The 13,235-nt window shown below is 48.3% G+C and overlaps 1 protein-coding gene across 1 annotated transcript; it reads left to right on the top strand.

Moving 5' to 3' along the window:
* Positions 1 to 3,185: 3,185 nt before the first annotated feature.
* Positions 3,186 to 12,296, top strand: LOC140728742 (uncharacterized). The gene is made up of 4 exons (XM_073047691.1): positions 3,186 to 3,245; positions 6,072 to 6,122; positions 9,977 to 10,156; positions 11,801 to 12,296. The coding sequence occupies exons 1-4, from the start codon at positions 3,194 to 3,196 to the stop codon at positions 12,145 to 12,147; spliced, it is 630 nt and encodes a 209-aa protein (XP_072903792.1). The 5' UTR covers positions 3,186 to 3,193; the 3' UTR covers positions 12,148 to 12,296.
* The last annotated feature ends 939 nt before the right edge of the window (positions 12,297 to 13,235 follow it).

Below are 13,235 nucleotides of genomic sequence, written 5' to 3'. Positions count from 1 at the left end.
TTAGCTTGTTAGGGCTATGGCTTGTTCACAGTCATCGTTAGGAAAGGCCAGGTGATGCAAATTACAAAGCTTTATAAATGCCCTGACTCCTCAAACCTTGTCCCGACAATCAGCAGCCATGGGCTCCTCTAAGCAGCTGCCTAGCACTCTGAAAATTAAAATACTGTAAATGATGCCCACAAAGCAGGAGAAGGCTATAAGAAGATAGCAAAGCGTTTTCTGGTAGCCGTTTCCTCAGTTCGTAATGTTGTGGAATTGACAGTACCATGGGAAGATGGCGTTGAAGAAGCTTTAGAGAGGAAAAAGACCAAGTACTCTGAACTGGCAACTGAATCTGCTCAGAACGGCTGGAAGGCCAAGATTTTCCCTGTAGAAGTGGGATGCAGGGGATTTGTTGCTACATCTATGACCAGTCTATTGAAGAAGGTGGGGGTGAGGGGTGTCTCCCTCCAACAAGCAATCAAGTCCTTGTCAAATGCAGCAGAAGAAAGCAGCAACTGGATTTGGATTAAAAGGAAAGACAACAACTGGGCTGCAAGATGGAAGACAGGAGGGTACGGAACTGAGGGGGGTGTATCTGGGACGCCAGGTAGCACCGTTGAGCCCTCTGGAGACATCATGGGCTTATCAATGAAACATCAAAGAAGGAGGGTGCCCACCTGATGACCCCGATGATGTATCTACCCTCCTCATCACCACTCCAAGCCTACTGCCAACATCGAGAGTGCCGACTTTATCATTGGGATTGAAACATCAAGTCCTAGTAGCTCTACTAATATCTAATGGCTTGTTCACAGTCATTGTTAGTAAAGGCCAGGTGATGCAAATTTCAAAGCTTTATAAATACCCTGACTCCTCAAACCTTGTCCCAACAATCAGCAGTTGCCTAGTACTGAAAATTAAAATAAATGATGCCCACAAAGCAGGAGAAGGCTATCAGAAGATAGCAAAGCGTTTTCAGGTAGCCGTTTCCTCAGTTCCTCAGTTCAGTAATTAAGAAATGGCAGTTAGCAGGAACGGTGGAGGTTAAGTTGAGGTCTGGAAGACCAAGAAAACTTTCCGCCAGAACTGCTCATAGGATTGCTAGAAAGGCAAATCAAAACCCCCATTTGACTGCAAAAGACCTTCAGGAAGATTTAGCAGACTCTGGAGTGGTGGTGCACTGTTCTACTGGGCAGCGACACCTGCACAAATATGATCTTCATGGAAGAGTCATCAGAAGAAAACCTTTCCTGCATCCTCACCACAAAATTCAGCGTCAGAAGTTTGCAAAGGAACATCTAAACAAGCCTGATGCATTTTGGAAACGAAGTTAAAATAGAACTTTTTGGCCGAAATGAGCAAAGGTATGTTTAGAGAAAAAAGGGTGCAGAGTTTCATGAAAAGAACACCTCTCCAACTGTTAAGCACGGGGGTGGATCTACCATACTTTGGGCTTGTGTTGCAGTCAGTGGCATGGGGAACATTTCACTGGTAGAGGGAAGAATGAATTCAATTAAATACCAGCAAATTCTGGAAGCAAACATCGCAACGTCTGTAAAAAAGCTGAAGATGAAGAGGATGGATTCTACAACAGGATAATGATCCTAAACACACCTCAAAATCCACAATGGACTACCTCAAGAGGTGCAAGCTGAAGGTTTTTCCATGGCCCTCACAGTCCCCTGACCTAAACGTCATCAAATTCTGTGGACAGACCGCAAAAGAGCAATGCGTGTAAGACAGCCCAGGAATCTCACAGAACTAGAAGCCTTTTGCAAGGAAGAATGGGCAAAAATCCCCCAAAACAAGAAGTGAAAGACTCTTAGCTGGCTTCAGAAAGTGTTTACAAGCTGTGACACTTGCCAAAGGGGGTGTTACTAAGAACTGACTATGCAGGGCGCCCAAACTTCTGCTTCAGGCCCTTTTCCTTTTTTTTGTTATTTTGAGACCGTAAAAGATAAAAATAAAAAAAGTAATCTTGTTTGAAGTATTAAAGAAATGTGTCACCTTCAACTTTATGCCTTTTGGAAATCAGGTCATCTTTTACTCACTTAGCTATTCACAGTAACAGAAATTTTGACCTGGGTGTCCAAACTTTTGCATACCACTGTATAAGCTGGTTATACCACATTTGGCATCAAACACCCTTTACCTCCCACTGTCTCTACACTCATGACTGGCACAGGTCTAGTGCCGTCTATATAGTGTAAAGGAATACAATTCAAAAAAGTTATTATCAAAGTACATATAAGTCACCATATACAACCCTGAGATTCATTTTCTTGCAGACATAATAAATTTATAGATTAATAACCATAATACTGGGCATTCAACCAGTGTGCAAAAGACAACAAACTGTGCAAATACTAAAAAAAAATAAGCAATAAATATCAAGAACATGAGATTAAAAAGTCCTTGAAAGTGTATTTGGGGCATAGGATATACGGCAGTCCAACACATACGACGCTGGAGGAACTCAGCAGGTCCGGCAGATCTATGCAGAGGAACATTGTTTTGGGCCGGGACCCTTCAGTCAGGACTGGAAAGGATGGGGCTCAAAAGGGGTCCCACCCCTGTATGTACATCATCCCATGTAGTTCCGCAGAAGGCAAAACACGGCGTTGCTAATCCCATGGGACATTGGCGCCCCGCAATTGCAGCTGTTGGGTTGGGAGTTCAAGTCCAGCGCCGACTACTAGGGGTTTATATGTCCTGTCCGTGAACTGCGCCGGTTTCCTCCAGGAGCTTCGGATTCCTCCCACGGTCCAAACACGTAAGTGGCGCGGCCGGAAAAAAACTGTTCCGTGCTGTATCTCTAAATTTAAAAAAAACACAATAAACGAGTCCTGCCGAAACGTCGACTGTACTTTCTTAATCCCATGGACGCTGCCTGACCTGGTGGGTTCCTCCAGCACTTTGTGTGTGTTGCTCGGATTTCCAGCATCTGCAGATTCTCTCTTTGTAATTCAATAAATAAATCAGGTTCACCCCCAAATCAAAGGGGAACAGACCAGACTAGAACTCCCCCCACCCCGCCGTCCCAACACTTCAAAATCCAGCTTCCCTCTCGTCACGTGATACGCCGCCCACAACTGACCAATGGCAGAACGCGCAGCCGACAATTAACGGTCCAGTTGCCACTGGCGACGCGTTGAAATGATAAAGGCATGTCACCCGCCGGGTTGCCTAATGAGAGGGGCGTCTGTTGTTGATGGGCGAGGCGAGGGACGAAGGGCGGCGCGCAGAAGATGGAGTGGCTCAGAGTGAGTGGGAGGGTGAAACTGTCGCTGAACTTTTCCCGGGACGTTGCGGGCGGAAGACGGGAAGTGGCCTTTGCGGGGTTCGGGATGCAGGTGTGACGCAGGCGTTGAGCTGCAGCCCTTCACGGCCATTCGGCCCCTTCCGCCATTCTGTTGGATTGTTGATCCCTCCCTCCCTTTGTCAACGAGAGGGGTGGGGTAGGAGATTTCCAGTTTCTGTCCCCTGAATGAGTTATTTCGATCCCTTTCCCCAAACCTACACGCTCCCCTTTGCCACTAGCCAAACCTCTCACCTTTGCCCCTTGACCCCTGTCCCTGTACCCTGCTGACACCTTCCCTCGCCCCCAAACAGATTCCTCCTTTGCCCTTGATGCCCTCTCCTTTCCCGTTGCCCTGAGAAGGAAGAATGACACAGAAGGCAGCCATTCGTCCCACTTAGTCCAGCAGCTGAAACCAATCAGTCTCCCTTCTTCCAACCCTGACCAATTTGACCGTTACGCATTGCACAGCCTAGTGGATCTATCACTTTCCGGGTCCTTTGCGATCCCCTTCCCCACCACACCCAGATTTCTGTGCCTGTTGTACTGGAATCTTAAATAAAACCCACTGCCCTTATCCCATCTAGTCTCTATAAACCCTCACATACCCCATGCCCCACCAACGGTTGGACATTACATGCCTTCAGAAACACCCGAGGAAGCAAAACTTCGGGGGCAACTCAGGACCAATTCCCAAACTCCCTTTAAAACTCATTGGAACCCTGTTTCCCATACTCTCTTTAACCAGCCGTCCACTGTTCCCCTCTCCCCCCTTTCCACCCACTGGGACCCCATTTTGCCACTCTGACTTTAAACTTACTGGGCTCACTAAAAAAAATCTTACCGCTGTGTAACATCTTTGTCAAACAGCAAATTAAAGTATTAGAGTAGACACAGGAGATGAAGTCGCCGGGATCTGGGGGAAGTCCAAACTGTTGGAGTAACCGTGAATCAGGGTTGACTCTCCCTCTGCCTGCACTGATGCTGTCTGAGATATCATTACCATTCTGTGCTGTGTCATATGGCATAGACTATCATCGTCTCTTAACCATGATTGTTCTTGGCAAATTTTTCCACAGAAGTGGTTTGCCATTGCCTTCTTCTGGGCAGTGTCTTTACATGATGGGTGACCCCAGCCATCATCAATACTCTTCAGAGATTGTCTGCCTGGTGTCAGTGGTCACATAACCAGGACTTGTGATGAGCACCGGCTGCTCGTACGACCATCCACCACCTGCTCCCATGGCTTCACGTGACCTTGATGGGAGGGGTAGTTTGAGGGGGAGGGGTCTAAGCAGGTGCTACACCATGCCCAAGGGTGATGTACAAGCTCACGGAGGAAAGGAGCACCTCACACCTCCTTTTGTAGAGACCACCATATTAACAGGAGTTCCACCTCCGAATCCAGTAACACACGAGTCTTGATGATGCCGATTTGCTGGAGTTTCACTATATCTAAGCGGTGAGAAGTTGAGTGTTGATGTTCAAAGGGATCTAAATGCCCTTGTGCCTGGATTGCAACCTGCACTTGGGGCAGGAAATTAGGAAGATAAATAATTAAATAAAAAGGAAACGTACACAGAAATTTTGGGCGGTGGGGTGGAGATACCTCTCTATCGAGCGAGGTGTAAGACGCTCCTTCCATCTGCTACCCTGCAGGTCACCCTTGGGCAAGGTGTAGCACCTGCTTAGCCCCTTGATCAGGGTCACCTGAAGCCATGGGAGCAGGTGGTGGAGGGTCGTACGAGCAGCCGGTGCAGATCACAAGTCCTGGTTATGCGACCACTGACACCAGGGAGACAATCTCTGAAGGGTATTGATAATGGCTGGGGTCTTGTGAAGTCACTGCCCAGAAGAAAACAATGGCAAATCACATCTGTAGAAAAATTTGCCAAGAACAGTGATGGACAAAGACCACGATTGCCCACGTCATACATGACCCATGTTAATGGCAGGACCTTTAGAGGGATCTTGGGGTCCAAGCCCACAGTTCCATGAAGTGACCACAGAAGTAGATTTCTGGTCATATTACAGTAAAGGTGTAGAGGCTCTGGAGAAGGTGCAGAAGAGGTTCACCAGGATGTTCACCTCACTTCCTTCCATGGTTCACTGTCCTCACTTATCAGAATCTCCCTTCTTCAGCCTTCACCTCATCCACCTATCACCTCCCAGTTTCTTATTTCATCCCACGCACCTTCCCCCTCACCTGCCAGTTTGTACTACTACTCCTTCCCCTTACCTTCTTATTCTGGCTTCTCCCTCCCTTCCTGTCCAGTCTGAGGAAGGGTCTCGGCCCAAAACGTCATCTGCATATTCCCCTCCACATATGCTACTGACCTATTGAGTTCCTCTGGTGGGGGGGGGGTGTGAGAGAAAGAGAGAGATATTACTGGAAGTTGGAGGAACCTGTGGAATTCCCCAAGGAAATTGGGTTCTCCTACCTCCTTAACTAAACACAAACCACTCTTTAACGACCAGATAGCTGCTGCAAACACAAAGAGATTCTGCAGATACTGGAAATCCAGAGCAACACACACAAAATGGTGGAGGGACAGTTGACATTTTGAGCGTCCTGTTGAAGGGTCTCAGCCCAAAACATCGACTGTTCATTCCTCTCCAATAGATGCTGCCTGACCTGCTGAGCTCCTCCAGCATTCTGTGTATGTTGCTAAAGATGTAAATTAGCTTCTAGATCTCCCAAGACAATCCAGAGTCCTATCCTGCCCTGTGGTTAATTCAGCGTAAAACTGTTGTGCTCTATAGATTGCTAACAGCTAATTTATCTTCACAGGCATTTCCTTTGTTCTTTTTGTATTGGTGGATATAGCATATATCGTAATTGGTAAGTTTTTGAAGTTTGTCCTGTTTGGTTTACATGCCATTTGTAATTAACTTGAAAGATTTCTGAAATTACATATACACACAATGCACCAGGAGTGAAGAGAGTAGGAAGGCCAACCTACCCCTTCAAAGTCCGAAGTAAATTTATTATCAAAGTAGTATATGCCACCACGAGATTCATTTGATTGCAGACATTCCCAGAAGAACAAAGATGTACAAAATAATCAAGGAGAAACTATACAGATTGACAAAGAACCATAAGACCATAGAACATAGGGGCAGAATTAGGCCATTTGGCCCATCAAGTCTGCTCTGCCATTCCATCGTGGCTGATCTTTTTCTCTCCCCAACCCCCCAGCCCACTCCCCGACCTTCTCCCCGTAACCCTTGATGCCATGTCCCATCAAGAACATATCAATCTCTGCCTTAAATACACCCAATGAACTGGCCTCCACAGTTGCCTGCAGTAATAAATTCCACAGAATCACCACCCTCTGTCTGAAGAAACTTCTCCACATCTTGGTTTTAAACGGATGCCCTCTATCTTGAGGCTGTGTCCTCTTGTCTTAGACTCATCCATCATGGGAAACATGCTTTCCACATTTGCTCTGGGTCTCGGCCTTTCAACATTCGTAAGGTTTCAATGAGATCCCCCCTCATCCTTCCCAGCAAGTACAGAAACAATGTGCAAAAGACCCAGACCGTGCAAATACAAAGACAGGTATACAGAGACAAAGAAACGTTGAGAGACAGACAGATAGAGAGATTGATATTTAGGCAGACAGATGGATAGACAGAGGGACAGATAGATGAATGAATGAAGGATACTGGGAACTTGAGTTGTAGAGTTCTTGAAAATGAGTCCATAGGTTGTGGAATCAGTTCAGAGTTGTGTTGAGTGAAGTTAGCCATGATGGTTCAGGAGCCTGATGACTGAGGGGTAATAACTGTTCCAGAACCTGGCAGTGTGGGACCTAAGGCTCCTGTAGCTCCTGGAGCACGGTCTGGATGGTGGGTGTCCTTGATGATGGATGCTGCTTTCCTGTGGCAGTGCTTCTTGCAAATGTTCTCAGTGAGGAGGGCTTTTCCTGTGATGGACCGGGCTGTGTATAGACCAGATTATAGCCGGCCGTGTATCTGCTCCCAGCGAATTCTTACAGATGATCAGAGATGGACCGTAGAGACGATCCTATCCAAGCAACTGCTCTGCCCCAGAGCCCGTTCCAGTTCCGTACACAGTACTCCCTGCACGGCCCCACTAACATCCTGTACAACTGCTCTGCCCCAGAGCCCATTCCAGTTCCGTACACAGTACTCCCTGCACGGCCCCACTAACATCCTGTACAACTGCTCTGCCCCAGAGCCCGTTCCAGTTCCGTACACAGTACTCCCTGCACGGCCCCACTAACATCCTGTACAACTGCTCTGCCCCAGGGCCCGTTCCAGTTCCGTACACAGTACTCCTTGCACGGCCCCACTAGCATCTTGTACAACTGCTCTGCCCCAGAGCCCGTTCCAGTTCCATACACAGTACTCCCTGCACGGCCCCACTAACATCCTGTACAACTGCTCTGCCCCAGAGCCCGTTCCAGTTCCATACACAGTACTCCCTGCACAGCCCCACTAACATCCTGTACAACTGCTCTGCCCCAGAGCCCGTTCCAGTTCCGTACACAGTACTCCCTGCACGGCCCCACTAGCATCTTGTACAACTGCTCTGCCCCAGAGCCCGTTCCAGTTCCGTACACAGTACTCCCTGCACAGCCCCACTAACATCCTGTACAACTGCAGCATAACGTCACTACTCCGCTACTCGGGACGCTGACGGACCAGGCCCAGTGTACTAACGTTTTGCTGACGTTGAGGGAAGGGTCATCATGACACCACAAATGCTCTGCCCGAGACTGTGAGAAACGACGGGGAGTTCTGGACACAGTTCAATATGTCATGGAAACTGGCTCCCCCCCCTCCGTGGACACTGTCTACAGTCCCCGCTGCCTTGGCAAAGCAGACAGCGCCATCAAAGAGCCCACCCACCACCGACATTCTCACTTCTGCCCCTCCCCTCACGCAGAAGACTCAATTGATCATTCTCGTGATCCTCTGGACCCTCTCTAATGTCAGCACATTCTTCATTAGATATGGGGTCTAAAACTGCTCGCAGTACCCCAAATTTAGAACATAGAAGAGTGCAGCCCAGGAACAGGCCATTCAGCCCACAGTGCTGTGCTGACCCAGCTAAAAAACAAATCAAAAACACCCAAACACTAATCCCTCCGACCTACACCATGTCCATATTCCTCACATCCAAACGTCTCTTAAAAGCCTCTAATATATTTGCCTCTACCACCATACCAGGCAGCACATTCCAGGCATGCACCACTCTCTGAGCAAAAGCAACTTGCCCCTCACATCCCCGTTAAACCTACCCCCCTCTCGCCTTCAATGCATGCCCTCTGGTATTAGACTGTTTCTGGGATCTTGCTGTGTAGTCCCCCGATGACGCGTGACTCAGATTGAACTGATTTTGGGATGGGGGCTCGCTGTGGATCTGTGCGTTCTCACCGTGAGCGTATGAGAATCAGGTTTATTATCGCCGACTCACATGACATGAATTTTGTTTTGCAGCAGCCGTACAAATTTGTAAAATCACTACAAATGACAAAATAAGTAAAACCGTGCGAGAAGAAGGGAGAACGAGGTGGTGCTCATCGGTTCATGGTCTGATCAGTAGGGGAAGAAGCTGTTCTTGATTTACTGAGTGTGGGTCATCGGGCTCCTGTACCTCCTCGTCCACTTTAGCAGATTGTGGAATCGTTTTTTTCCCACCAATTGGGGCTCAATTCCTGTCGCTGTGTGTAGGAAGTTTGCACTGTACGCTCACCCTGTGACCGTGTGGATTTCCTCCAGGTGCTCCGGTTTCATAGAAGTACAGCACAGAAACAGGCCCTTCAGCCCATCTAGTCCATGCCAAAACTGTTAAACTGCCTACTTCCTTGGACCTGCACCGGGACCATAGCCCTCCATACCTCTACCATCCACGTACCTATCCAAACTTCTCTTAAACATTGAAATCGGGCTCACATACACCACTTGCGCTGGTAGCTCCTTCCATACTCTCAACACCCTCTAAGTGAGGAAGTTTCCCCTGATGTTTCCCTTAAACTTTTCACCTTTGACCCTTAACCCATGAACTCTGGATTTAGTCTCACTCAACCTCAGTGGAAAAAGCCTGCCTGCATTTACCCTGTCTATGCCATTCATAATTTTGTATACCTCTACCAAATCTCCTCCCAATCTTCCATGTTCTAAAAAAAATACAGTCCTGACCTATTCAGACTTTCCTTATAACTCAGGTCCTGCAGACCCGGCAACATCCTTATAAAATTTCTCAGTACTCTTTCAACCTTGTTTACATCTTTCCTGTAGGTGGGTGACCAGAACAGCTAAAATATTCCCAAATGGGCCTCATTCCTCCCACATTTCAAAGACGTACGGGTTGGGGGCTCCATACATCCTCGGGCTATATTGCTCATTGATGCCACACGACGCATTTCACTCCGGGGCTTCAATATATGCGTGCCAAATAAAACAAATCTTTTGATTTGGGGTTCAAGCCCTCCAGTCCCAGTAACATCTCATGATCTCTGCTCCCTTTTGCAGTTTAAAGGTGTCTTTCCTCTATATGGGCGAGCAGAAATGTACCAAATACCAAAGTCTTGTACAGCTGTAAAATGATATCCCAACTGTGAAGGCAAGGGTGTCACACTCCTCCTTCATCACCCTGTCCACGTGTGTCATGGACTCGTACCCTGGTCTCCCTGCTCTTCTGACATCTGTATTTTGTCTTTTCAGCCGCCATCTACATAGATTCTTGCCCCAAAGGACAGATGATCCCTATTTATAATATTGTGTCTGGAGTTGTAAACATTACCACAACATTCATTGAGTGTTATGCAACAATGTGTGCCAAAGCCTTTCTGAGGTGCTGGAACATCATATGCAAGGCGCTTGAAGGAATTTGGTTGGCAGCAGGTAATTTCATGGTGAGGTGTCTCAATGCCCCTTAATGGGTCGGGTGTATCAGTGGGTAGGGTGCTGCTCTGTAGGTCACCCTTGGGCAAGGTGTATCACCTGCTTAGACCCCCTCTCCCGCCCCGATCAGCCATGGGAGCAGGTGGTGGACGGTCGTATGAGCAGCCGGTGCAGATCACAAGTCCTGGTTATGTGACCACTGACACCAGGCAGACAGTCTGTGAAGAGTGTTGATAATGGCTGGGGTCACCCATCCTGTAAAGACACTGCCCAGAAGGCAATGGCAAATCAGTTCTGTGGAAAAATTTGCCAAGAACAGTCATGGTCATGGAAGGACCATGATACCATGATCGGCCACGTCATACAACACGGCACAAACAAACGAACGATATTAGCCGGGGCGGGGAACTGTTTCAGGGGGCTATGTTGTCCTTGCAGAAGCGGAAAGGATAAAAGGGTAGGCGGGGAAGGGGAAAGGAAAGAGAAGTCGGTGCATGGCATGAGTCGGTGTTAGCACGGTAAATTCGCTGATTATCAACGCAAAAGGCCTCGGCTGGATCCTGAACTCCGAAAGCGGGTTGCGCCGGTGTGTGTATCTGTTTGTGTTTGTATCGGTGTTGTGAGTGTGTGACTCTAGCTGTGTGTGTGCCTGTGTTTGTATCGGTGTTGTGAGTGTGTGACTTTAGCTGTGTGTGTGCCTGTGTTTGTATCGGTGTTGTGAGTGTGTGACTCTAGCTGTGTGTGTGCCTGTGTTTGTATCGGTGTTGTGAGTGTGTGACTCTAGCTGTGTTTGTGCCTGTGTTTGTATCGGTGTTGTGAGTGTGTGACTCTAGCTGTGTGTGTACCTGTGTTTGTATCGGTGTTGTGAGTGTGTGACTCTAGCTGTGTGTGTGCCTGTGTTTGTATCGGTGTTGTGAGTGTGTGACTCTAGCTGTGTGTGTGCCTGTGTTTGTATCGGTGTTGTGAGTGTGTGACTCTAGCTGTGTGTGTGCCTGTGTTTGTATCAGTGTTGTGAGTGTGTGACTCTAGCTGTGTTTGTATCGGTGTTGTGAGTGTGTGACTCTAGCTGTGTGTGTGCGTGTGTTTGTATCGGTGTTGTGAGTGTGTGACTCTAGCTGTGTGTGTGCGTGTGTTTGTATCGGTGTTGTGCGTGTGTGACTCTAGCTGTGTTTGTGCCTGTGTTTGTATCGGTGTTGTGCGTGTGTGACTCTAGCTGTGTTTGTGCCTGTGTTTGTATCGGTGTTGTGAGTGTGTGACTCTAGCTGTGTGTGTGCCTGTGTTTGTATCGGTGTTGTGAGTGTGTGACTCTAGCTGTGTTTGTATCGGTGTTGTGAGTGTGTGACTCTAGCTGTGTTTGTGCCTGTGTTTGTATCGGTGTTGTGAGTGTGTGACTCTAGCTGTGTGTGTGCCTGTGTTTGTATCGGTGTTGTGAGTGTGTGACTCTAGCTGTGTTTGTATCGGTGTTGTGAGTGTGTGACTCTAGCTGTGTTTGTGCCTGTGTTTGTATCAGTGTTGTGAGTGTGTGACTCTAGCTGTGTGTGTGCCTGTGTTTGTATCGATGTGTGCGCATCTGTGTGTCTGAGTTTACAATTACAGAACAATCCGGGGTCGCGTTTCATACCGCGACCGATTTTCGTTTGACAGGTCTCTACTGGACCGTTCAAATCTTCCCGCCTGACTACATTAATGAAGCCTCTGCCGAGTACTGTCACCAAGTCTTCTACACGTTTTCGTTCGTGACCGTTACCGTCTCCAGCGTCGCCTACGTTATCTTACTTTGTTTGGAGATCTGCACCAAGTGCAGGGGCCGCAGAGAGCCCGAGGCAGTCCCGAAGGAGCCGGAGCCCAGTACCGGCGTGGCCATCACGCTCATCGAGCCGCCTCGCTCTTCGCTCCTCGTCTCGACGGTGGCTTCGCCCGTCGCCTCCGGCAACACTTTCCGTCGCAAACACCGACCACGACCACTGAAGCTTCGGCACAGGTATTACTGATCCAAGGGCGGCAGACCGACCCCTGGTCTTCAGATAACCACCGAACCCACCCTCCCGTTCCCATTCCTATTTCACACCGCTGAGTCCAGGAAGTGCCAGGGACAAGTCTCATCTGAGGAGAAACCCGACCGCTCAAAGGACGTCGGGTCCATGTCAGATCAATAAAGCAAATGGCAAATCCTAGATTTCGTCCATAAATATTTGTTTGCCAGTCGTTTTGATTAAACGTTTTACAGAATAAAGTAACTTCCCATGACAATTGCTGGCAAATGCAGCGCTTGCTTGTTATTGGAGTAGTTTCCACAGCCCTCAGAAATGAGTCTGAGGGTTTGGCCTAGGGGAAATACCTGGGAGAAGGCGAGGCCTTCACGGGAGGTAGCGTGGCGGTTAGAGTAACGCTGTTCCATCGCCGGGGATCGGGTTCAATTCCCGTCGCTGCCTGTAGCCCATGGGGTTTTCCTACGGCTGCCCCTGTTTTCCTGCCAAACCAAAGATGTTTGGGTTAGTAGGTTAACATGGGTGTAACCAGGCGGCGCGGGATGTCACCATGTTATAGGCCGTTCAGCCCATTGAGTCTGCTCCGCCATTCCATCATGGCTGATCCCGCATTTCACTCAACCCCGTACACCTGGCTTCCCGCATATCCTCTGATACCCTGACTGATTAGGAAACGATCAACTTCTTCTTAAATATACCCATGAACTTGGCCTCCATCACAGCCTGTGGCAGAGCATTCCACAGATTACTACTATCTGGCTAAAAATATTTGCCCCTCAATTTTGAGGCTGTGCCCCTCTAGTTCTGCATACCTCCATCCTCTCCACATCCACCCTATCTAGTCCTTTCAACATTCGGTAGGTTTCAATGAGATCCCCACGCATTCTTCTAAAGTCCAGTGAGTACAGGCCCAAAGCAGCCAAATGCTTCTCACATGTTAACCCCATTCACTCCCGGAATCATACTTGTGAACCTCCTCTGGACTCTCTCCAATGGTAATACATCCTTTCTGAGATATGGGGCCCAAAACTGTTGACAATACTCCAAGTGCGGCCTGACTAGTGTCTTATAAAGGCTCAGCATCATCTCCT

The sequence above is a fragment of the Hemitrygon akajei genome, chromosome 6 (assembly GCF_048418815.1).
Source record: "Hemitrygon akajei chromosome 6, sHemAka1.3, whole genome shotgun sequence".
Lineage (NCBI taxonomy): Eukaryota > Metazoa > Chordata > Chondrichthyes > Myliobatiformes > Dasyatidae > Hemitrygon > Hemitrygon akajei.
This window is presented reverse-complemented; position numbering and strand designations above follow the sequence as displayed.

Bases quoted from the DNA above. Each gene is read 5' to 3' on its own strand.
- LOC140728742 (XM_073047691.1), top strand. From the start codon at position 3,194: ATGGGCGAGGCGAGGGACGAAGGGCGGCGCGCAGAAGATGGAGTGGCT. The intron at 3,246-6,071 runs GTGAGTGGGAGG...TTATCTTCACAG, and splicing joins AGAAGATGGAGTGGCTCAGA to GCATTTCCTTTGTTCTTTTT. The intron at 10,157-11,800 runs GTAATTTCATGG...TTCGTTTGACAG, and splicing joins AGGAATTTGGTTGGCAGCAG to GTCTCTACTGGACCGTTCAA.